Source organism: Pteronotus mesoamericanus, unplaced genomic scaffold, assembly GCF_021234165.1.
Source record: "Pteronotus mesoamericanus isolate MK-2021 breed Mesoamerican mustached bat unplaced genomic scaffold, CSHL_Meso_final contig_75, whole genome shotgun sequence".
Taxonomy (NCBI): domain Eukaryota; kingdom Metazoa; phylum Chordata; class Mammalia; order Chiroptera; family Mormoopidae; genus Pteronotus; species Pteronotus mesoamericanus.
Window position 1 is genome coordinate 4,103,690 of NW_026555249.1, and position 26,795 is coordinate 4,130,484.

At 41.3% G+C, this 26,795-nt stretch overlaps 1 protein-coding gene across 1 annotated transcript in view; it reads right to left on the reverse strand.

Annotated features, from left to right (window-relative positions):
* The window catches only part of DROSHA (drosha ribonuclease III), a 104,660-nt gene that overhangs the window by 25,926 nt on the left and 51,939 nt on the right, over positions 1–26,795 (reverse strand). Inside the window, exons 17-25 of the mRNA XM_054583909.1 lie at positions 25,218–25,317; positions 23,704–23,811; positions 17,818–17,925; positions 17,166–17,304; positions 16,752–16,812; positions 9,161–9,220; positions 7,786–7,885; positions 4,254–4,356; positions 1,935–2,005 (exon numbers count right to left, since the gene is read on the reverse strand). Of these exons, the coding sequence (XP_054439884.1) occupies positions 1,935–2,005; positions 4,254–4,356; positions 7,786–7,885; positions 9,161–9,220; positions 16,752–16,812; positions 17,166–17,304; positions 17,818–17,925; positions 23,704–23,811; positions 25,218–25,317 (850 nt within the window). The remainder of the gene's footprint in view (positions 1–1,934; positions 2,006–4,253; positions 4,357–7,785; positions 7,886–9,160; positions 9,221–16,751; positions 16,813–17,165; positions 17,305–17,817; positions 17,926–23,703; positions 23,812–25,217; positions 25,318–26,795) is intronic.

The window sequence follows — 26,795 nt, forward strand, 5'->3', positions numbered from 1 at the left end:
ACTGGCAACACTCAATCGCTAAACTGCCCTTGACTCCTGACAGCAACCAACCCCAAAGTAATCCTTTGCTTCTTCTAATCCGGCCTCAGACAAGGCAACCAACCAAGGACAGATCCCTGGCCCTCGTCAGCACCAGCCCGCGCTCAGCAAGAACACCCGCTTCCCTCTAGCGAGCGCCCGCCCTCCCTGTGTGGAGTCAATAATTCTTTGTTGCCTTACAGGTCGGTCCCTGACTGTGTTGGGCTGATTAGACTTTCACAACACCATTACTCAAAAAAAAAAAAAGAAAAAGAAAAAGAAAAAAGTACAAAGGTTCACCAATGTCTCACATGCTACAACTAATAGATGTAAACCAATATGCAGATGTCAAATGAGTTAGGATGTTCGGGTGTGCGCACTTGAACATGCTGAAGTAGAAAGACCATCTATTACTAAGCCCTGCTTCATTTCATGAAAGGCACACTAAAATGACTTCTGAATCTCAGCTGTGCCATTTGTAAGATAATGTTCAGACTCTGCTTTTTCCGTTAGTCATTTATTCATTTCATTCCTTTAACAAGTATTTATTAAACACTGCACACGCCAGCATGGCACTCGGTACTGGAAATAGAAGATAAACTTGCTAAGTAGATGAGTGGGAGAGAAGCAGTTTAAAAAGAGAAAAGAATCTAAACAAAAACTGATGCAATTAAGAACACGAGGTGTAAGGTGGCATTTAATTCAGGAGAAGGGAGCGGGGTGGATGGGGAGTGCAGATAAGACGGGAGAAGAGGCGGGGAGTAGGCAGGGGAGGGGACAAGTTTAAGGTGTAGGGGCACAAGGAGGAGAGACTGGAAGGAGGAAACAAAATAAAGAGGTTGCTGAAATTGCCAACAAAGGAGAAAGGCAAAATCATATTTTCAGATTTGAGAGAAGGACTTAAAATACACGCCACCTGCTACAGACATAAATCAAGACGCACACTTGTTTATGGGTGCAGGACAAAACAGGGGACGCGGACATCGGCAGATAAGTCTCTGGCAGGAGACTTATTCAAACATACAAAATCATCACATAGCTATAAAAACAGACTTTAAAAAATCACACCCCCAGGTATGAATATCATTCAGGTCCCATATTTCAAAACTATTGATTCTTGTTTTTAAGCTAGCCTAAGTAATACAGTAATAACATCTGACAGCCACTTAAGCTGAAGGTTGCACAAAAGCTTAAAACACTGGCTTCCTATGTTCTTTATTGTTCCATGAGGGCTATTTCATTCAATTATAATGACATTTCAATTTGGAATACAGAGCTGCCTCTCCCTTTAAATGTTAAATTGACTTGTTTTGGTACAAAAAGCATCCAGTATGCTCTATTACATGCAGGATTAAAAAGGTAGCTCCAGCAATATTCATAGCTTAATACTTTAGTAACAACAGAAACTATTTCAGAATCTATCATTTTGTCTTAAACTATAATTTGCTTTTTTAAAAAAAGCTCTTCCATACTCTTTATTCATAACCCTATCAGAAGCTCCCTATGAACTGACTTTCTTAAATACACATTTATCGAGTCTACATAATTTACATAAAAACAAATCATAAACAGAAAAGCCAAAAGGCTAGATAGAGCTTCAACTCAGCCTGAACGGGGTAGGTACCCCGTGACAATAAAACAGGAAAATCATAATTAACTCCAAGATACTTCAAAATAAGGCCAAGTCCCACTCTGTTGGTATTCACATTTCATTTATAAGTGACCAGGAGGGAGGACAGTAGAAGACAAGCTCCTGGTGTGAATGTCCACAGGCCTTTCCCATCTGCACCAGAGTCAAGGGAGCTATTTTTGGTGTACTTGTTTCTCCTACACTCTCTTTAAAACACAAAGACTAACTAATACGAAATCTTCCGTAATGATGTGTAACCGAGAACCAAATGAGTCGAGATAAATACCGGGTCATTAAAGAGTAAGCGTCCAAATAACTGTTTCGCTTCCTCCAGGCTTCCCTCCAAGTAAACGGCTCCTACATGAAAGGAAGAGAACACCCAAAGGAAGGCTACGTTACTATTCAGAGAAAATCCCATATCCCAGTAAAAAACAGAAGGCAAGCCAGAACCCACTCACAGAAATAACCGACAAGCTCAGACGCAATTGTGTAAAGGTAGCATTTTTCCTCTTTTGGCTATGTTTTGTATTGTAAATAAGACTGAAATACACAACTCAACTTACTAACATCTAATCTAATATTGTAAGTAAAAGACGACAAACATGAACTATCATAGAAGATAAGGGTATAAACCCTATTATGCAAAAATACTTGACTTTACAAAAATGTTGTTCTATTTTCCGTATTTATGCTTAAGACCACAGATAAAACCCAAGTTCAGATCAATGAAGGTTTCTGCAAATAAAAATCAGGACAACCTTTACCTTTAATTTGAAATAATTATTTAAAAATTTTTAAAATAATTAAGCACTGTACAGACATTTGCCATTAATCATAGCTAGGAAATACTATAGTAACATTTTAGTTGCATATCAAATAACTCTGCAGTAGGGTGATCATATATTGTTGAAGTCATATTTTTATATCTGGCTTCAGAAAGGCCATTTTCATGTAAAATATTAAGACATTTAATCACTAGAGCTTTTGATGACTAAATATATGTATTATCTATCAATGTTTATATCAATAACAACAACGGCAACAATAGTAACAGGCCAGGCCCTGGGCTGGATCTCTGATCTCAAGGAAATGACAGCGGGGCAGGGCAGATGGGGCCTGGATCTGGGGACTCCACTGCCAAACACACTGAATGGGGCGGAAGCCGATGTGAGACCTGGGACCCTCTCTACTTATTTTAACAATGGATTTTAAGTCAGTATCGGACTGAATCTCGCTCCCCATTTTCCCCTACCTGGAAGTGTACAGTGTAGGAAAACCAGATTTACCAGAATATTAAAGCATGTTTTCAGCCTGCTGAGGAAAAAAAAAAATCTCCAGATCATTAAAGAGTAAGCGTCCCAATAACTGTTTGGTATTGAGAATAGGTTTTTAAGTGTTGATTTTGAGGCACTTAAGCCCTTGGTACTGTGCAAAGCATTTTCACATTCTCATCTTTATTTTCTGGGAGCCTCAGTAAGAGGGTGTTAAAAAGGAATTAGAGGCCTCAGGCTCAGAGCTGGTGATCTGGGGAAGGGTAAATGCACCTTTGCTCCGGACTGGATGCTGCCTGGAGTGGATGTTAACATCCTCACAATGACTCTGTGCAGTAAGTATGCTACCTCCATGTCATCGATAAGGAAACTGAAGCTCAGTGAGACTCAGTAACTTGGTGAAGACACAAAGCTGAGAAGCGAGGCAAGAGGGAACTGAACTGTAGCTGCCTGGCCCTGGAGCCAGAGGCAGCACCGACTGTCAAAAATACAATGTTTGCAAAGAGCAGTAATTCCACGTGACAAACACTGAAAATAAGACATATTTGTGGGGAAAAAGACATAGCTGTGAACAGACTGGGTAATTATTAAACATTCCCTTGCTACCGTCATCAGCATAAAACTATAATGGGAAGCTTTTATATTCATTTTCAAAAGAAGAGGGCAAAATTGATAAGGAAGTACAAAGGCCTTTGAAAAATAAAATGTACTCAATCATTCACCTAAAAAAAAAAAAATCAAGGAATTGTCAATCTACTGTAACATTTCATTGTAAAGCATACTTGCAGTCACCAGCTAATTAATGCTTCATAACTTTCCTGTACCAACAGCAAAAAAAACTGAGGAAGTAAAGTGTCTGCATCAGTCTTGCTTCAAGAGAATAAATAATAACTACACAGACTCAAGCTCTGAGGTTTTAAAAATGCCATGTTTTCAAGATGTTTAAATAAAAAAAATCTTGTAGTTTAAAACATGATCAAGAACAATATCAGGGCCTCACCAGCCACCAAGTTAATGTTTATTTATGGATGTGATGCTCAATCAAGTCTGGAAAGTAATCCATCTCCATATTAATTCACTTTGATTTGATTCGGTATATATGTCTAAGCATGCACACGACAGCAGACGACTCCCAGCACCGGAGTAAAGGATGAGAAAGCCGACTCTGCCCTGGAGGAGCTAATCAAACTACAACCCAACAAGGCAGGCATTACGCGAGGGGCCTCGCGTGCTTTGGGAGCAAGTCACTCTGTCCCAAGTCTCCACACTGAATTTTATGTGCTCTCCAGACATTTTAGATATGCAAGAAAGGACATTATAGAAAAAGAAATTACCTATTAATGCTTCAAAACAATTAGCCATTGCATGTCGAAGGTCTGATTCTCTACAAAGGTCAGGTCCGTGGGCATAAAGCATAAATCGATCCAGTTCAAGTTTCTACAAAATTCAAAATGACAGAAAGTAAGGAAGAATTTGGCAAAATCCTAACTGTAATTAACTCCACAACTCCTAAGGGTAAAGAGTTTTGATTGCAAATCAACTAGCTACATCAGTACGTATATTAAGAAAGTTTAGTCTATTATTCATTAGGAATCCTGACACATGGTTCAGCTCTGACAAACCTTGACTCTTCCCCAAGCAGGTCTCTATGAAGTCTACTCCAAGTTCAGACCAAGCAGTAGCCCAGGCTGGAATAAGACTTCGCTAAAAGACCATGAGCCTTGGGTTCACTCAGTTAAGTCCTGGGAGACACAGACCCAACCCAAAGTTAACCTGTTTGATTCCAGAGTTATGCCATACTAATGATGTTGGTACCATACAGAACATATTTTTATGTGGTAAAGGAAATGGGGGCCCTCAGAAAACTTCAAAATGCCTATATCTCTAAATCATGTCTTTTGAGTTTGGTAAGGATTTGGGGGTCCCTATACCCTTGTGCTTGGGTCCCCTTCATCTTTTGGAAGGCTCATTGTGATCTTCTTGACAACAGGCTGGATTTATTTTAAGGGCTCCAGGAATATTGTTTGTAATAAATTATAATTTGGTCTTTCTTATTTGGTCTCAGAAAAGTTTAAAGCCAAATTTGTGGCCCAGACCTAGAAACTGGGTAGCACTTACGAATACATCCGTGTATACTAACTTTACCTCTGGCTTCATTTCACTGTCTTATCCGTATTTTCCCTTTACCTTGAGTTCAGTACCTATTTATTTCTTATCCTACTGTATTATAATATACAAATCAATTCAAGTCCTTTTAGAACTAGACAAAGAATGTACTTTTTAAATAAAACTCCTAAGACTGAATTAATAGAAATCATAATTCTTTCCATAAAAGGAGATACAACATTCCACAAGTATGCACTAAAGCTGTTTCCATTACCATGTTATTCAATTCAAAAGACACTTACTAAGCAATAACATGACATGTAATATGGAATAAGACACAAGTCAATGAGCAATCTAGGACAATATGAGTCTCAGATAAAAGATACTCGGATTTTGTATATTTGGTATGTAGGCTAACAATATCCATATCCATTTTCATTGGGAAAAGACAGAGACAATAAAAACAAGACATATATGCTATAGGTATTTTGTATCGCTAGGAATTCAGGAGTATAAAGTATACTCAAACGAAAGTTTTGACTACCGCAAATGCAATAGCAGGAAACACCTCTTAAAAAATTGATCCCCATGCACAAGAGTTTATACTAGAATATGTAAATTTCATCTGTTTCACAACTTCACTGGGAAAATCCAATTGCATGCTATCTCTGGGGCCCTGCTTGAGAGGAGACTGCAAGCCATACTTCATATTATAAACAACTATTTTGGAGTACTATGAATCTTCCAATGTCTCATACTCCCTGCTCCATACCCTCATTTTTTTCCATGTAGGCATTCGTGAAACTTTTAAAAAAGACTGATGTTCACTTGTGTGCGTGTTAAAATGTTCAACTGTCTAAAAGAGCTAACTTAGAGCTTTCACTACATTCTCAAGGGGTCAGCAGTCCTCTATCAGGTCCTCTCTTCCCTGACGGTTAAGAACCACTAGTCTGGACAGAAGAGGAGCGAGACCGCCACTGCCTTGTTAGAGCAGAGCGCTGGGGGGGCGACGGATGCTGGTGTCAAGGAAGCTCATACAGAAATCCCGGAAGGGAGGGACTGGCCACCCCCTCCTCACTCATGGCCTTGTAAAGCACGCAGTGTGTTATGTTACAGCTCCTGGTTCCATGCTACGGCAATCTCCCATACTTTGTAAGTGTCCTCCCAAAAACTGTTCAGAAAATAATTATGGAATGCCCATTATATCTACCACTGGAAAGAAAACAATGGGTGAGGGGTGACAATCTATTGATTAACATGTATTTCCAGTGGACATGCATATGGACTACCAGGAAGCAGCTTGGTAATCTAATCAACTAAACACTGAAGCAGTTTTACTTAGAGTTGTAGAACTGTATTCGTTGTGAGGCTGCTAAAACCAAGTTGGCATATCTGTTGCCTATAGTTTTTCATTAAGGCACCATTATTTCCATCCTCAAATGCCACTGAAGCTGGGTCAAGGTGGACCGCTGTAAGGCCGCCGCCACCGCCGCTGCTGAATAAAATACAGCAATGCACTCATGCTAACACAAAAACCATGGGATAAAATGAACTGCATTTTGAATGTGATTAATGCCTTGGCAAGATCATATTAAAAAGTCAGTCACAGAGTGGGTTTTACGTGTGATTTCTATCAAATTCCAACAGTTATTATCAAAATTTAAAAAAACAATAAAAATTAGTGAAGACAAAAAAATCAAGGAAAATTCACAAGAGCTTTTTCAGCAGATGATCAGCATTGGGGGATTTAAGAGCTACAGCCCCCCCTGCTAGTGAATAAATCCACATGTCTATACCAGGTAGTGATTCATAATGAGAAGAGTGGTAGCAGCAATAAATGCAACTAATTCCTTCGAATTCATTTACATGTCTGGGGGATTACTGTGATGAGCAGGTGTTGCACCAAGCCCTTTAGAAACTGAGTCATTAACTCAAAAGATAATGTCCTGTAGGCCTCACAGCCACTCTGCACGGCAGATGCTAACGCCGTCTCCAATGCACAGATGAGAAAGCAGAGGCCTGGAGAAGAGAACGATGACCTGCCGTGGCCCCGACTGTAAGAGGGGGAGGGTGTGACCTGGAGTCCCGGGGGCCAATGCCCGTGCCTGGGTTCTGTCTGCCATGATTTACTGTAATAAGACACCGCACAGAGACTGGAACATCAAATGAAATAATGCAAGTCATAAGCCTACCATGAATCTAAATCAAAAAAAGGTTCTGTTCGTCACTGAGTGAAGTCAATGCAGCCAGCTAGAAAGCCTAAATCTTGAATCTTAATTAATGAGAATTGTAATTTGGGGGATTCTCAAAGATCTGTAAAGTACCCGCTATGAATATAAATGGCCTGGAGTATTCCATTCAAAGCTTGTTAAATTCTGCTTGTTAAAATAAATTAAAAACAAATGTAATACAGAAATATTACACAAATGAAAATACAAAAAAATCATTTTTTTTTGCTCTGCTCTCATGTTCCTTTCCCCCAAATGTTTAACTCTGTTTATGAGCATCTGTCAGGTTTTTCCTTCTATTATCAAGTTCCCTCACTATGGAGTTCATTAGCTGCTGGGGAAACGCACAAAGGTAACCAAACTAATAAGGCCGAATCCTTAAAACCCAAACAAAAAAAATCTTTCCTGGTCTTTAAAGTATTAAACCCTTAATACACGCTAGCTAAAGAGTTACTTATTCAAATGCAAACTATGTGTGGACCAAAGGAGAGAATGTCAGGTTTACTCCCAGGGCTTCAGGTGTTGGACCTACCTTTGCTAGCATGGCAAGGTGTTGATTCTGAACAATGGCAGTGCGGTATGTCGCTAATCCTCCTTCCTCCAGACTCGGAAACAAATAGTACAAGTGGACACTGCAGAAAAAGCACGTAAGTGAAGATGCATCACAACATTCTGCCTGTGGCTCTGAGTCACAAAAAGAGGCCAGGCACAAAGGAGCTACGCAACAGACACCAGCTGAACTGAACTGAACTGAAGGGTCTCACTGAAAATCTTTGAAAGTTAAATAGAAAGCACAGTGCAGCTGAATGTGCCAAAACCCAAACGGCACCATTCACTCATATTTCCACATTTATTTCAGTTAAAAGGTTTCTCTGAAATCTGAACAATCTGTCACACATTGCTGAGAGCAAACCTATCTGATACAAACTGGGCCTGGAAACAAATACTTTTCTTGGATGAGACTTTGAGCGGCCCCTGCAGAGAGGCCTGGGAAGCCCCGAGCAGGGCGGCAATGGAGGCATATTCTTCACAAGGACAGATAGGGGCAGGGGTGGACAGAGAGTGGCACGTGTGCCTGGCAGTGCTGTAAGAACGAGCCCAAAGGGGCTGACGAGGAAAGTGCGGGGACAGGGAAGAAGGCTACGAGGAACGCCAGTCTGGACCACAGCAGCAGCTGTGGTCTCCGCGCTCTCACAGCCATGTTTTAGATCCCCTAAGTCTGTGTAGTCACACAGTGTCCTGCGAGTGCAGGCTTAGAGAGCAGCCCCTCTGGCCCATTACATCCTTCTTGGGAAAAGAAATGACCCAAAGAGAATAAAAATAGCTCAAGATAGTTCCCAGAAAAGCACGTGTTATCTCCCTTTAAAAGAGAAAGTATGCGAGTATGAAAAAAATGAAACACACTTTCTTTCCCCTACTTCCAAATTAAGGACCCTAAAACCCTTCTGGGGAGAAAACACACATACACAATCCCCCCCCAAACCTCGTCATTAAAATTACCTGTAAGCTTTACTTCCCTAGAGATCAGAAAGAGTGAGAAAGGGATCAAAGACAAATCCTAGAAAATGAAATGACATTTTGAAATATCATCCCTTTCTTTACAAATTGAATAGAAGCTCTGAAGCATCTAGACCAAGGCTAGCTGATCTCTGGTGGCCATAGCCACTTGAATATAAACTTGGCAGGACAGAGACACCGGCCTTTCATCTTGTAATCTTGCTCGTCACAGCAGCAGTGAGTGCAAGGTATCAGGGCAAGAGCCACAGGCACAGGTCTTTAAAGCTCGACAGCAGGCACACAATACCAGGTGTTTCAGTGGCTTATTTGGCTAATTACAAAGAAGATGATGTATTAAGGATGTTATCTGTGAAATGCAATTAATGGGGAAGAGAGAGAAGCCCCCTTACCTGGTCAGAAATTCAACAACAGCGTCACCCAGGAACTCCAACCGTTCATTGTGATTAATCCTACAGGAAAATGTTAAAGATCACTTAAAAGAGCACGCATTTACATTGCCTCCCTCTCTCCTCAAAGAACGAACACAGGGGCTTGGCCCTTTTAGTAATGGAAACACCTTACTCTCACGGCCATCTTAGCCCAGTGGGAAAGCGAGGGGACGTCCCCTCATACCATGGGGTCCAGGCTTTCCAACCTGGAGGCTTCCTTCCCCTGAGAATGGGGTTTCAAGTGAGGTGATCGCATCCTAACAGTTGCTGCCAGGTAGACAAGAGAAAGGAGAATGTACCCCAGTGAGAGAACTGAACACTGAAACATCAGTGAGGGTGCGATGTTCTAAGGGCAGCTTGCCGTTGCCCATCCTCTGGCCTATGTTCCCTTGCAGATCCCATTAGGTTATACTCTCCCACCTATGCGCCAGGCTCTCACTTCAAAACCGCCTAGTACCCTCTAAACGGGGCTCCCCACACACACTCGGGCCTCTGTCCAGGCCAGCTTCCTGCCGCCCTAAAGCGCTCTACTCTTGCTGTGCAAGGAGCCACACTGAAAACCCATTCAGCCCTCAAGGTCCAGCAAAATGTCCACTTCTCTAGGACTCTATGACAGTTGGGATTTGGAAGTTGAGCAAAAGAAAAGAATAAAGGTCAATGCCTAGGTTTTGCCTTAGGGTCAAAAAGAGGTGCCACTCACTACAAGGGGAAGAGCAAAAGTAGAACAAGTCTGAAGGGAGGCAAAAGCTCTATGTTAGACACATTAACTTGAAATGTCCATAAAGCCTCTGAAGGAAGAGCTACGTGCACATATTTGCTCACAGACAGGGACAAAGCTGATCGTCAATCTGTGGGCGTGGTCAGTGCCTAGGCAGATTTCAAGCGAGGAAGTGGACGACGATACCACTTAGGGAGAGAACGCAGCTGGGGAAAAGCAGCCAGTCCCAGGACCGGGCCCAGCGGCAGTGACAGCTGAGGTCAGAGGAAAGCCAGCGAAGGAGAAGGGCCCGCCCAGCGGGCGGGAGGAAAAGGAGGCCAGGGTTATCCTCTAGCCAAGGAGAACGTGTTTCAAGAACGAAAGATATAAGTGCGATGAGAAGAAATAGCTGAGGCCGCTGACGGGCAATCTCTTTAAGTGGTGGATACAAACTTGGTTTGATCCGAGTAGGCTGGGAACTGTGGAGATACCTAAAGCCATGAATGAGAAGAATCTGAGCGCTTATTTCAGGGCTAGCTGCAGAAAGGAAATATGGGCTCTGGGGTTTTAAAACAAGCAGGAACCACAAAGGATGGTGACAACAATGGGGAGGAAAAGAAGGCACGCTGAGCCGCTGGCGTGAAGGCGGCAAAGCAGCGGCCTGGGCCTGAGCGGGCTCAGCCTCCCTGCCTCCAAGGGCTTCCTTAAATATCTCCGACACGGACCCTCATCGTCTTAAAAAATTCAACAGCTGACTATCAAGTCAGCTTGGCTTTCCAGGCCATTCTTTATCTGGTGCGTCATAGCCACCCATTTGTATCTGCTTTCAACAGAAATGCAGAGCCCTGCGTTGGCCAACACGGGCGCTGTAGCAGGCACACGGGCCCTCGCCCCGCACGGCACCGCTCCTGAACCCCGCTCATCCCCCAGGCCGGCGGGGAGGCCTGCCCTAACTACCGGGGCTCTCGGGGCCGCTGGCTCTCCCCTACTCCGTCCCCACACTTCCCGCTCGGCCTATGACAAGATTACACACCATCTTTTACTGTCGCCTGTTTCATGAGTGCTAGTTTAGTGTCCATATTTAAAGTCTCCCTATGGTTTCAGTATATGTACAAAAATTTTTAAACATTGTAAGTTAAATGACTCTTGGCTACCAATGTTAAATTCAATTTTATCTTATTTCACATATCTCATAAGTAAGTTTATTCTTCTACCCTACCAGTCCTCCACAGTTTGGAATGTTAAGAGAAACACAAACATAATAGGAGAAAACTGGAAAGAGGCGAGTCCCAAAGAAGTGACTCTGAACCGTGATGTCAATTTACAGCATTCATTTATATGAAGAAGGCCTTCTGGCAAGCCGATAATGGGAAGTGGGGGGGGAAAGAAAAAGAAAAAGAAAAATTTGTGGCTATGGTGAGGAATTCATAATCTAAAAGTTTACTTTAGAAAAAAAGAAAAGAAGAAAACATGCATCAGGCCTTAAAACAGTAGCAAATCTTTTGTTCCTTATCCCATTGTTTATACTTTCTTTAATCACCCCCACTATAAATACTAGCAAGCTCTAAGACGAGATGTTTACCGAGCAGTAAACACTCCATTTGTTTTTGAGAACTGAATCAACAGAGGCGTTATGAAATCCAGATTAACTGTAACATTTATACAGCACATTTGGTCTGAGGAATTCAAAACACTTTACAAAACACAACAGTCTCCCTGTAACAGTAATTGCTTAAGATGTCATTTACTTCACGGAGACTGTCTTGGATTTGGGCAAAGTCCAAAGACAACTGCCAGAGTGAGAGTCTGGACAACCTTTTCTCACTCCACCTTCTAAGCCACCAGCAGTGACTGGGACAGTAGAGCTAGAACAGGCCTTGGGGCTCTGTCGAACCTTCCACCCAATTCGGGAGTCCCTTCTATTCATTACTTCTATCTACCTGGCCACTTGGGGGGAGCGAGGTCACAGGGCTGCTGCATCTGAGACCCACTGGAGCCATGGATCCCAGGGTAAGCATCTTTGGGATTTAACGTGAAGCATTTTAATCACTAAATCCACTCAGTGGAATTCACATATATTCAATGCATGCTGGTACCACGCTTTTAATGCAAAATACTTGTGTTAAACTGATTTAAAATATACTTTGCAATTACAATTTCCTGAAACACACAGACATTAATAAATAGTCCATAGGTGTCTCTGTGTTGGTCCAATAGATTCTTATGCATTCTGTCTAGCAATGATGCCACCCATCAAAACAAAACAAACGAAGGCCACTTGGTTCTCTCCTTTTTCCATTACCGGTCTGCCGGGCCCTCTTTCCCAAAGGGCTTACTGACAGTACATGGATTACTTAAATACCACCAAATGCCTAATCCTTCAGAGACCCTTTCTGTGGTAACATTTCACTGCAATTTGCATGAGTTAAATATAACTGAGATTTAGGTGGTTAAGCAGTAGCACTTATTAAAATTATGGGTGGCATATTTGCTTGAGATGATGCCATCATAAAAGTTCATTATTTTGTAGCTTTGACAGGTAGACAGGATTTTATCTATTAGTTTTAAGTCTTTGTGACTTTTTGTAAATCCTACCTGATCCTTAATCAGGTTAAGTAAAATACAAACCAGCCATTTAAACCTCAGCTGATGGCTCTGACCACATCTCTTCTTCTTCTTCTTCTTCTTCTTCTTATTATTATTATTAGAAAGAGGGAAAGGAAGAAGAGAGGGACAGAAACATCAACGCAAGAGAGAAACGTCGATCGTCCACACACGTCCTGACTGGTGAACCAAACACGTAACCCAGGCATGTGCCCTGACTGGGAACCAAACCGGCAACCCTTCAGTTTGTGTGATGACACCCAACCAGCTGAGCCACAATGGTCAGCGCACCACGACCCTTCTTAATGCCCCAGTTCCCCTATTGCTAGCCAACTAGTAAATAACCCTGGATAACAGTAGTATGATGAATGACATTCTTTCCTTTCACACTTATATACTGAGGCCCTGCCCTTTGAAAGACACTGGTTGCCACAGGAAAGAAAATTTAAAAAGAGGACAATAAAAGAGTAAGACCATAGATGTTCAAAATGCTTACAGTAGAAAAGTCAGCCCATCACATAAGGATAGCATGTGGGCGAACTAGAGCATGCACCATAAACAGGTGCCTGCGGGATGTGGACAGGAAGTCGCAGGGTCACAGGGCATTGCACAGGCAGCTGTACGATGCCTGCTGCCACTCGGGATCGGGAGACAGTACACCTGACAGCCCAGGGAGTGCTGCACACTTCACCGGTGTGCCACGCACCGCAGGCAAGGAAAGAGGTGCCTGGAAAAGTAGCCTGGGGCCAAGTCATGTGTGTTGGGACTGCCAGGCGGGGAGGTGCCAACCGATTCAGAAAGTGACAAGACGCCACCGAAAGCTTTCAAGCAGGTTAGCGCTCAGAAGTAGAATCCAGGCTCCAGAAACGGCAAGATGACGGGCCGCAGAGCGAGGGGGGCGGCCGGGGCGGTGGCTGACTGTGCTGCCAGACGCGCGGGGCTGGAGGAGCGCTTTTCAGGGGGCCGAGGGCGAGAAGACAATCCAGAGCCCCTCCTCTCAGCCTTCTCCCCCGCCCGCCTTGCTCATCCACCTCTCCCTGCCATAGGTGCCAGAAAGAGATTTCCCCAACAACTGACAGGCTCACGCCATCTCTCCCTTTCTAAAGCCTGAAATTCAGAGCAAGTGTGCTGGAGAGGAGACACAGCGCTGACACTTGCCGTTTGACAGTGCCTGCTTCAAAGGTATGCAAACACTTCCAAGGAACAGAGACTACTGCATCCCATTCTATAATAGCAAACTAAGAAACAAACAGAGGAGAGGGCAAATCGTTTCAAGTGAACCCAATTATTCAAGAGCACAGTATAAAACTGACCTATAATCCCTCAACAGCCACCAGCCAGAGGCTACTCTTAGCCCAACAGCAGTCTGTGTGTATATTTGTTCTTGACCCCCACTGGCGCACTCAGCAGAGCCTCCCTTCTGTTAGGTTCTGTTTCCGGCACTCTTAGTCCGCGCCCCCCCCCCCCGCCCCCCTCTGCCCCCACTGGTAGTCAGGCCTCCTGGGGAGCAAAGCTTTGTCTTACTAGCCTTGGGATCACCTAAAATACCTACGAACTACCTCCAATTCTAAAGGTACCCAGTGAGTGTCTGTTGAATTACATTTGTATGACGCTCCCTAAGTGCAGCGCCCAGGCCGGGCCCAGCTGGGGAACACTAGATAGCAACCTCCGGCAGCTGACCCGACCGCAAGGCGGGAGACTTTTCCTGAACAGAAACTTGAGTCAACTCTGTATCCGCAAAAAGATCAGAGACGCAGCAAGGGACTCAATACAAGCACCAAAGGCCAGAAGTCAAAGGACAAAAGAAATTGTTTATTCTCTGTTGGTGGTATCATTTTCAAAATGGAAACTTCAGAAAGAACATAGTTTCTCAGATGTCATTCCTTTTGCCCCAGTATGTAAGCCATCTCTTTGTAATAGAGCAAAAGAAAACATAAATCACAAAGTCTGAAAATGCTATAGTTTACATACCAACAATTGCAGGTGGGGCAGAGGAGACAAAATCATCTAAACGACTAGGCATGTGCTTTCATTCCATTTTCCAGGGTGTTAATGAGCTTATACTGGCCTAGCCCACTTCCTTCCCAAGTCCTTTTGGGGCTCAAGACCACACAAAATAAGAATATTAATATATGAAAGTATCTTTCAAAATCAAAAAATAAAATAAAGGAAGCTAATATATAATCTTCCCAACCCATTACATAAGACCAGTATTATTCTATTCTAAACCAGACAAAAGCATCACAGGAAATAAAAACTACAGAATTCTATCTCTTATGAACATAAACATAAGAATCCTCAACACTAACAAACTAAATTCACAGCATATAAAGAAAGCTATACACCATGAGGAAGTAGGATGTACCCCAGGAAAGCAAGGTTGGTTTAACACCCCAAAATCAATTATACACCATGTGAATAGAATAAAGAAAAAAAAACAAAAACAAAAACCCCACATGATCATCCCAATAAATGCAGAAAAGGCATCTCACAAAATTCAATACACTTTCATAATAAAAAACATTAGGCAAACTAGGAAGAGAAGGGAACTTCAACCTGATAAAGGTCATCTAAGAAAAACCCAAAGCTAATATCAGACTCAATGATGAAGGCAGAAAGCTTTTCTCTTGAGATCAGGAAAAAGAAAAGCATCTGCTCTCATCACTTCTATTTAATAGCGCACTGGAGATTCCAGCCAGGGCAACAAGGTTGAGAAAATGGAACAACAGTCATCCAGACTGAAAAGGAAAAAGGAAACTGTCTCTATTTGCAGGTAGTTATGATCATATACAAAGAATATCCTAAGAAATACACTAAAAACCTATTAGAGCTAACAAATGAACTCACCAAAGTTGCAGGATACAAAAAACAATCATATTTCTAATATACTTGCAATGAACAATCTAAAAATGAACTTAAGAAAACAATTCCACTTACAGCAGCATCAAAAAGAATAAAGTACCTGGGAATAAGTTTAGCAAAATATATACAAAATGTATATTCTGAAAACTATAAAACATTTTGGAAAGAAATTTAAAAAGACAAATAAATATAAAGATACTCAATGGTCAAGGATAAGAAGACTTAACATTAAGATGGTAAAGGTTCACAAGTTGATCTACAGATTCAATACAATCCCTGTCAAAATCCCAACTGTGCCTTTAGATCAGGCAAAGTTTTTTAGACATGACTCCAAAAGCACAAATAACCAAAGAAATAGTAAATGGATGTTCATGCTTTAAAGGACATCATTGGAAAGTGAAAAACTGATCCACAGAATGAGAAAAAACTTTTTTGCAGATAATGTATCTCCTTGCAGAGAATGTAAGGGACTTGAATCTTGAATATATAAAAATGATCATAACTCAAAAATAAAAATAACCTAATTAAAAATGGGGGAAAGATTTAAACAAGTACTTTTCCAGAGAAGATAATACAAACGGCCAATAAGCACATGAAAAAGGTGCTCAACATCATTAGTCATCAGGGCAATTCAAACAAAACCACAGTGAAATAACATTTCATACCCAACAGGATGGCTAGAATCAAAGAGACAGGTAATAGCAAGTGTTGGGAAAGATGTGAAGGGATCGGAACCCGATGCAGTGCTGTTGGGAATATAAAATAGTACAGCCACTTTGGAAAACAGCCTGGCAGTTTCCTAAAAGGGTAAAGAGAGTTAGTATGTGACCCAACAATTCCAACCCTAGGCATATAACCAGGAAAAATCAAAACATATATCTACACAAAAATCTATACACAAATTTTCAGAGCAACATCATTCATGTTAACTGAAAAGTGGAAACTACCCAAAAGGCCACTAACAGATAAATGATTAAATAAAATGTGGTATAACCATACCGTGGAATAGTAAAAAGAAATGAAGTACTGGTACATAATGTAAAATGGATAAATCCTGAAACTATTATGCTAAATAAAATAACCCAGTCACAATGGATCACGATGTACAATATAATACTACTGATACCCAATGTTCAGAAGAGACAACTCCATACAGATGGCAAGTAGTGGCTGCCTGGGGCTGAGCAGCTGAGGGAAATGGGAAGCGACTATTAATAGGAACAGGGTTTCTTTTAAGGGTGATGAAATGTTCTAATATCAGCTCGTGATCACAGCTGCACAATATTGTGAACATACTAAAAACTACTGAACTATACACTTTACATGGGTGACTTGTACGATATATGAATTATATCACCATAAAGCTGCTGCTAAAAAAATCTACTTTACCTTGAGGGAGTTGGGTCGTCTTGGCCAAGGCGTGACATAATATTTATTAGGGTGTTAATTCCTATTTTAAAAAGAAATACACAAGTGAATACTGTTAGAAGCATTCTAGAGCCATGATATGACATGTAGAAAATTATCTAACTCATCCCAATTTGATTTTTTAAAGTTTTATATCTGCATGTATACAAGTTTAATTAAGTTAGTTACCTAAAACACTTGGTAGGATAAAGAAATTTTTCCAAAAATTCATCCACCCTCATTACAACACTTTACTCAAAGCGAATGTTATAATTTATGGGTCAAGTAGCACTAAAAGGTGAGAGGATGAACAGTCTCCAGGGAGCCAGTCCTGGTGGAGGTTTCATCTGCAACTGAGAACACGGGCCGAAGCCCGAGAGCCAAATCCAAACACACCTTTTTTCCGCATGTGCATGTGATGAACTTTCCTATCTCCATATTTGGGCTGCCGAATCCCACAGTTAGACAAAGAATTCCTGGCATGATCCGGATTCATTCCAAAATTTAAATGATGACTCGGGTGAGTCATGGCCAGCTAAAATTTCAATGAAATAAGTTCAGTCTTAAAAACCCAACACAGAAGCGTCACCTTTATATCATCCCCAGTGAAACAGGAAAAAGAGATGTCTATCCAGTCAATTTTTAAGCCCTGATCTTTCCACCTTATCTCCTCTGGTGTCAAATTTCCAGAGCTCTGGTGCAAGCCTTCTTCTCAAAATAAATCTAAAAATCCCGTCTTTCAGAGGAAAATTAGAATGCTCAATACCTGAAAAGAAGAGCCATAAAGAAGGAAAGACTGAAAGAAGGGGCTCAGGTTTGACAGGTAAGTTTTTGCTTTAGTTTATTTCTTTAGGGAGAGCCTCATTAAAAAAAAAAAAAAAAAAAAGTGAGAAAAAGGATTTGAAAGTGGCAACCAGAATGAAGGAGAGATGTTTCTAAACATCATCATCATCTCCCAGAACAGAGAACTCAATGCTCCTTTTGAAACCTGCAAGATGAATCACTCCTATCTTGTTATCCCATGAGTGTACAGGAGAGCAATTCTTACCTGTAACAGACAACGATCTTGGAAAGTATATCCTATCAACTTGTCTAGGTGCATTAGGCATTGGTGGTAGCGAATGTGATGGGTCAAAACAGGTAGCATCATTGCATGCTAAGAAAAAAAAAATTTCAATATTTTTAACTCTATCAAAGCTTTAAAAATGCAACATACAAGAACCATTTTTGCATCACAAATTCTACATCACAGGGTCTCCAAACAGTGTGCCCGCCCCAGGGCGTCGTGGCGAACCATCTACAAAGGGCAGTGGACCTTAGCTGTTCAGGGTATATTCTCTGGAACCAGAATGCCTAGGTCCAACCACTGCTCTGTCACCCATTCACTGTGGGACTTGGGGCGAGTTTTTTTGCTTCTCAGCCTCAGTTTCCTCGCCTGCAAAATGGGGAAAATCAGTATAGCTACTTTCAAGGACAGTTCAAAGGATTAAATAAGCAAATACAAAAAACTGCTTACAAGGCCCAGCAGCCCTCAGGCAAGTAGAAGTTCTGCGCCTCCTTGTCTATCTTTAGTCGCAAGGACAATGGGTTAGGACTCATCAAGTCTGAAACGCTGTCATGGTCGAGACACTTTTGAGAATCTAAGAAACACGGTTCTTTCCCCCTAAATGTCCCTGCACACAAACATGCAAAAGTTGTATGCTGTTACTGTGTTCATACCCCCAAAGCCCCCGCCCCCCACCAAATCCTTTAGGTAAGGCCTTCCCAACCAGGTGATCTTTCAAAGCTATTCCAGGTTCACACTTGATGTTCTAACATTTCAAGGACAACTTTTATAAAACCACCAATACAGTTAAGGCACCTGAGAACATGGAACTTTTACTTTCCTGTTTCAACCATTTTCATTTGGCTATAGATTCCTCATTGGGAGATAATTTCATGAAAGGCATATCTTTTTCTTTTCTTTAATAATGTTTCCCTAGAATTCAAGAGAATAAAGGAGTCATTCTTGTTCATCAGAAACTGGAGGATGGGCACAGCCTGCCAAATGACTGACATATACTTTGTATCATTTTAGTCTTTGAAGTATTTTAAGCTGGCATTGTTTAAAAATACATGCAAATGGATTTGCTTGAAACTATAGAAATCGGTTTCCTGTATTATTAATTTAAAAAGAAAGATTAGTTCTCCCAAACAGAATTTCTAATCAACAGAACCTCTTTCTTTCCCATTCAATTCAATAAATACATACTGAATGCCTCCATGTGCAAGGCTTATAAGAGTCGTGGAAGAGAAAAAGATGAAGGCTCTATTTTTGACCTCAAGTACTGCCCATAGATACGGCATTATGATTTGAATTATTGGCAGTTTGTCCACTCCTTTTCTGTAAGTGCTGTATTAAAAAAAAAAAAACAACAATACTATGGAAGTGTGTGGCCAAACTATGATGTGGTTTTATAGGCGTCTGAATTGCACGGAGCTCAAGGGAGCTGATGCTAAAGACTTGAGGTATGTAGGTCATGAAGACTGTGCAGTGCAACTGTCTTTCTAAAGTATGAACTCAAACTGGTGAGTTGTTTATTTTTAATACCTTCAGTGAGAAATAAATCATTACCTGTCAACAAAATAGCACCATCTTTAGAGTACTCTGATTATCAGAAAATTATCACAACATTAAGCCCAAATCTGTCTCCTTATTCCTTGGAACCTAGTTCTATCGCTGGAGACAAAACAAAAATTAAAAACCCACACTGAACAGCATGGTCCCCACGTCGTCTCTTGGCTAACCTAAGTCTTACTTCCTAGAACCTTTACTCATGTGACACAGCTTCGAGTGCCTTCGCCACTTCCTCTCAACTTGCTCTAAATAGAGCCAGTGTGTCTTTCCAAATAGTCTGTTTCTTGTGAATACCATGGAAAGGTAAGTGTGACTCATGTCCATCTTGGTCCCAGACAACTGAGTCTTAATATTTTCTATGAGACTGTTATAACTGTTATAGAGAGTTATGACTGTTGTAATTCTCTGCACTGTTGAAATGCACGCAATCACTGAGCATCTTTTTGCCCTCCTCTAATGCATGCCTGGCAACTGCTTTCATTTTTAAAAAATTCCCCTGGAAGATTGTGAGGAAATCATAGTGTGTAGTTTTAAACCTATTCAAATTCTCCCATCAAAACAGAGCAACTAGAATAGCAAACTAGACTTAGGAACAATATATACATAAAACTAGGTGCCAAAGTATCCCCATGGACGCCTAAAGAAGAGTATATGACGACAAAGACCTATGTGGTCTCGGCATCAGTGAGAGAGAAAAGACAGAGAGGGTAGCGGGGCTCTGCAGGGCCCTAAGGGCGGGAGAACCCAAAAGCTAACAACACGTATTCACTGGAAGTGCAGCCAAAACTGGAGAGGGGTCTGCAGAATCCCATTCACTGGGTGAGTGCAGGAGGACAGCCTGACAGAAAGCTAGGGGAGAAGCAGCAGCGAAGATTCAAGTGACTGGCACAGACAAGACTAATAAATTTAATAACATTCACCATGGAGCCTATCGCTTGCAATAGTCATGTTGTTTAACGGCTGTATTTAAGAATTACCACCTTACAACCATTCTGGAACAAGAAAGAGTATAAATAAACATAAACTTTAAAATGATATAAATAAATAAACATAAAAAATATTCACTGCAAAAATACTCACTTTGAACCAAAAGTCAATTAAGTTCATTTACCCTGCCCTCCTTCCCGAAGTCATTTTTACCTTACTTGAGGTTTTTGCATTTAAATTTGAACTGCGTTGCTCCTCTGTGATGAGTTGATGAATAATACCTCCAAATTCTCTTAAGGTGGCATTTCTATATGTTGATGGTTTAAACTCAACACAGGTAACAGTTTACTTTCACAACTCCAAAAATATTCACCGATTGTGAAGTAATATTCAATATATCAAGATAAACAAACAGATACTTCATCTGTTCACTGAAGGATGAGAGCTATCGAATGACTCCAGGATGATCTGATTTTGGTGCATAAGGAACTATCTCACCAAAGCCCATGGACTTCATAGTTTTATTGTTGTTCTTAATAGTCCACGCCCCAGCCCCCCCACCTCCCTATCACTGCCATTGTGCTCAGATTTCTTTCTCTTCTGCTTCTATCAACTTCTCATGTAGTTGGCTGGCTCATACTTTCATTCATTTATATGCAGACTTTTTTCTTTTTCTTTTTCTTTTTTTAACAAACCATAAAGCAATTCCTGTATTCAGTCTATGAACTCACGGTCAGCAACTTATACTCTTTATCAAGTCATTTATATGCGAGGATAATTTTACTGAAATCTTAAAAAAAGACTTCCATTAGGAGGATCAGAGAACGTAATGTGAGCCCTGAGAAAGAGGATACCTACTAAGAAAGGATCCTGGTGGCTAAGTGGGCTCAAATTAAAAAAAAAAGCCTAGCAGCCATTTCTACAGGGGCCTCTAACACAGGCAGCACCCCAGGGAAAAGTCTGCACTGAACCGCCTGCCTGCACTGTGTTTCTGCCATCCAAGCCAGCCCCGTGAAAGAATTCCTGGAATCCTATTTCAAACAACAGGACTGAGGCTTTCCCCACCCAATCAGAGCTGCGCAGCTCTAACCAACTAGAGAGGCTCTATTCTGACCTATCAGGACAGTGACTTTTGGACAAATCAAACTGCAAGGATTTGGAGTCCTCATTTGCATAAAGACTAATCAGGGACCAGGAATAGGAGTTTCTGTCCATATGAGCCAGCTCCCCTCCGGCTCTGAGTGCGCACTGTCCTTTTTCGCAGAAGACTAAAGACCGTGTCCCCTGGCCGAGCTGAAACACCAGAGGTGTCTCTCCAGAGAAGAGCGCAGCGGACCAGCGCAGGCCAGGGCAGGCGGCACAGAACCGAGCAGCCCGAGGCACAGCGGAGCAGGCCAGCGCAGCACAGAGCAGGGCGGCCAGGAGCAGGACAGAGCACCGAGGAGCAGAGCAGAGCAGAGCAGAGCTGGCCGGAGAGGGGCCTGGTCCCCGAGCCACCTGGCCCCGGGGCTGCCTCACAGCCATGCTGTTTTCACAGCTGTGCTGTATCACAACTGAGCTGTTTTACACTGAACAAAGTTTCCTTCTTCACCACACCCCGAACTGGGGACTCCTGCCGGCATTGAATCAGTGCCATCATCATCAGTTGACAGTAAGCATGGCTTCTAAACAGATAACGGTTGTCTTGGAAGAACAGGAGTCCTACAGAGGGAGGAACTATTATTAATTAGATCAAGAGGTATTCACCTTGTGTGAGTTTTAATCAGGATCCACCTTCTCTGACCTGGCAAAGAAAGTGACTGAGTGCTTTTGCGTATCGACCCCAGAGTGGAATGTACAACACAGAGAAGATAACCGAGCCCTCAAGCCACTTCTCGTCCAGCCGCGGAGCCAGAGCGGGACATCTGGGACACTACGGAAGGACACAAAACCACAGTGGGGCAGATCGTTCACTCGGCACCCCGGTTTGTTTTACAGAGAGAAAAGGGAGAAAAAGACTCAGTACTTGTTAAAAAATTATGTTCAGTGGAAGGAACAAATTACGGCCCCACAGGGTTTTGTTATAAAACAAAACTTCGGAGTTAACCAAAAACTCCAGTTAGAAAATCACTGAACTAGAAGGGCACTGAGGTCCCCTCCAGTTCTTAATGTTCCACAATTTGAGGACCTCCTTAAACAGTCACCTTGACTTGTCACTGAGGTCACCAGGTTTTGAACAGACTGTCCAACATTCTGCTCCTTGTCCTTACGGTGCCTGTCACAGGATGACGTTATGTTGGATTTGGAGCAACACTAGCAAATCCACTAGGCCTTCAGACTCAACAGAATGAGATATTCGCCTCTGAAGGCACTCAGAGGAAAAAAAATCAGACAGTTGGCAAAATAATTGAAGACTTGGAGGATGGAGCTGGCTACCACTGTAGATGATTATTCTCAAACCATTTAGCAGTACTGCATCAATAGCAGTTCATCTTAAAACAAAACTATTTAGCTTTGGACATCACATGGTAAATGAATTACACAGCAATACCTTTAATTATTGGATTAAATCCCACTGTTCAATATAATAATTAAATGCCAACATTGATTTTTTTTTTAAAAACTCATTATGATGAAATGAATACCTAAGAGTGTCTGAACTTATTACAATATATGCTACCATCAAAACAGATAAGTGGAAGCCTGGAAAGAATTCTTCAAAAGGCTGAACACAGCAAATTACATTACCTAACCCCAACCTTTACTGTAATTCCCATGAAGCACAACTAATATTAATCATAACAAAAAAGCAAGTGAAGAATCAAAGAATATGCTGTGTATTGGGGATCTCTGATCTGGTATAAATTCCACTCACAGGGAAAACAAAAATACTTATTTGTGAGTCAGTATATACATTTGACATGTTCCTCTATAGAGTTTATCTGATGAAAAAATACTATCATTTGGCTCAAATATGAAACTTATACTGACTCTATTCATTAATGCCTTCAGTTCTCTGCAACATAAGTTTGAGCCACGGGTCTGCAAGGTTTGTGCGCGTGGCCTCCAGGAGTCGGCCTGTGGGGCTGCTGGAGCATCACTGTGGACAAGCACCTACACACAGGCTGCAACCAGGCCTTGCATTGCAGAGACAGAATTTGGCGTTGCTGAGTGCCCCACGCCCTACCACTGTGCATGTGGGTGCAGACACACACACAACTAAACAAGACAATACCGACACTGACAGAAAAAGCAAAACTCAAATGATCCAAAACAATTTATGGACAGTGTCCCATTTAACTGTAAGATAGTATGTTCCGCAGCGACTTCTCAGAATTAGGAAAACGGCAGTGCAAGGCGACTTTTGAAGGAGAGGTACAGGTATGATTGTGTTCTCAGAAGCATCATTACCTGACAGACGTCAGAACGGATGCCAGTTTTCCAGAAACCTTGGCTACTCAGCTCCACCGTTACTTCTCGCCTCATTGTATTCTTCTGCCGTATTTTTTGGAGTGCTTCCTAGAAAAGAACTCATTATCATGAGTAACATGATGGTTGGAAAGCAATATTAAGCCAAACATCAAGCATTAGAAAATAAGCTAGATCCATTCACTATCACTCTTACATTCAGGTATTCAAACCTCTTCATTCCAAATTACAATAATTTACTTGAAGTGAAGGCCAAAATGCTCAAAGCCTTGGGTAACTAGATAGGAAAAAACCTAAACTAAATCTACCACTCTGGCAAGTTCAAATTAAAAATGCCCTTTCACTGATTTAAACAAAAAAAAAAAAAAAAAAAAAAAGGAAGACTCATAAAGCGTAGTGTTTAGGTTTTGAAATAAGCATGTAAAACTTGTAATTATATCAAGCCTTATGTCAAACATCTACATCTAAGAAAGACAATCAGTAAATTAACCTACAATCCACATAATTCTAAAAGTTGCCTTCAAATTTGCCAACCCATTATGAAAACAGGCCAGGGTACATTTTATTAAATAAAGACAATAATCTGAAACTGCTGCAAGACATAATCACGAACTGACTCTCCTTTACTGCCCTTCAAATAATTAATCATAAAAATATTTTTAAATGTGTATGCTTAATTCAATAACAATCTCAAAGGAATTTATAATAACAAAGGAACCGCCACTGCCATCTCCGCCACTGGTCGGGGAAAGTGGAATGGAGGGGTTCAGAAGCCCACACGACCGCCCTCTTCCCGGGTGCCCAACAGAGGGACACTGCAGTCAGCCCCTCAGCCCTGCCTCCCCCCTTTACAGTGAAGCCGACTGGCTCAAGGCGTAGTCAGTGACAAAGCCAGAAATCACACATTTTTTCCCTCTTCAAAGCCTTGCTCTTATACCACCAAGCAGAGTAAAACCTCATTGAGACAAACCTATTTTGATACCAAATTCATTTACTTTTAAAATGATAACCAAAACATAAACGATCCTGGAATATAGGGATAACACTACCCGTTAATAAAGAAATGTGGAATTTGCAATATAAAACCTTACAAATTAAGTTCACCTGACTAAACTGACAGATATATGGAAGACAATCTTTTACAACTTTAAGACTGAGAAATTTGCGTAAGACCCCAAGTTGTATTATGTGCAGTCTAATGATGAAGAGCTGATCCACTACGTTTTAAACATTAATTTCCCAATGGTAGCCATCCATTAAGAAACTACCAAGAAAAGAAGAAACGAAACTATCCTTTTTAGGAGGAAAAAAATGGTTCCTTAGATACTAATAAGATAAAAAAATCAATTGGCATACTAATGTGAGGAGGGGAGTAAAGTGTGGCATTTTTAAAGTATTCTCCATCTTACTCTAGAAGCACAGCGCAAAGCAACAATCTTGAAATAAGCCTCAAGTGTGTCATCATTAATCACAGAACAACAGGGTTCAATACCCACCTCCCTCTGTGCCAGCTTCTGTTTGTCTGTTTGTTTGACTTTGGGACTATTTGCTAAGAGGTGACGAAGTTTCACGTAACTCTTCCAGAGTTTCTGGTACCTAAGGAAAAGGACAGACAGACATCTTTAACAACAAGAATAAATCAGAAGTACCATAAAACCAGTTGTTTTAACAGGCCTGTTCAATCACAAATTGCATTCTTTTTTATATCATAATGGCAGCACTCCTTCATTCTAAGGAAGAATACGATTTAGGGGGTTGAAGGTCAGGATGACCAGCAGTCATCTGGAACTTAGTTTTAAGTTGATTATTGCTTATTTGGGTTGAAAATGAGGTGTCACTATATGAAGGAATCTCCCTGGAAAAAAATTCCAAGGGAGGTATACAAAACCAATAGAAACATAGGCCGTTTCTCGTTGTGATCTCTTTGAAAGTAACACATTTTATTTAAATATGTACTTTCTGAAGCTTGTGGAGAGAAACACCCCTTACTTAATAAGGATACTATCAGTCTCTGAACTGCCTATCCTGAAAGCAATAGTTGGAGAATATTAAAAAAGAAAACCCCATTTGTACCAATACCTAAGCTACATAGCTGTATCCACTTTTCCCCTGGGGAGGAAAAAAGACAAATGGTGTACACCAACACGGATATGCCATGACAAAAGGAAGCACACTGGTAGCCGAATATGCAAGACCCTGGACCAGTCTAAAGGAGACTGTGAAAGCGTCCTGGGAATGAAGAGACCATAGAGCCCTCGATCAATTCCCATTCCTGCCTTCTGAGTCCACGAGAGCCTAATCACATTCTACTAACATTTTTCTGACAAGAAGGCACTTTCAAAGGATTTTTTTTTGTCATCTTGAAACTGCTTCTGTCATTGAAATTGCTCCTTTCTTGGCCTCAGCTGGGTCTTTCCTTTTTGATAACAATTTCTTAGAGAATGGAGGAAAGAAAGAAGTACTTACACAGTGCCTGGTTCACTGCTTCATACTTTTATCCAAAGAGGGGGAAAAAAGAACAAAACCCTTTAGCCTCTTCTAATAGATTAGCCAGAATTGTACTTATGAATGGAAAATCTCCCATGCCCTTTTCTCCCACTATGAATCCTTTAAAAAAAAAAATGAACCAGGAAACTCTTTGTTTAACGAGGTAGGAAATTCAAACACTCCCGAAGAAAATAATGGTACTATGTCCAAATCCCACACAGCCTCATCTTCTCCCCCCAAAAACACTAACATGCCAGTTAGAAAAACCCAAATGTGGAAAGAAACATCAACTCTAAAAGTCGAAGTCATGGCTTCTCCTTCCAACACAACCCTTCACTTTGCATGGGATCTTGAGCTCTTATTAAGATGCTCCAAAAAAATAGAACTCTGCATAAATTCAGCAGTGTTAGGAACCACATGGTGCTACTTTCCTCTAGAGGGCACTGGAAAAATAAAAATAATAATAAGCATTATAATGACAAATAAATGATACGTTCCTTAAAGATTAAAAACATACAAGACTCATATTGACCAAGACTGCCAAAGATAACCTATTGAATAATAATTTCCTAGAGTCAAATATGTAG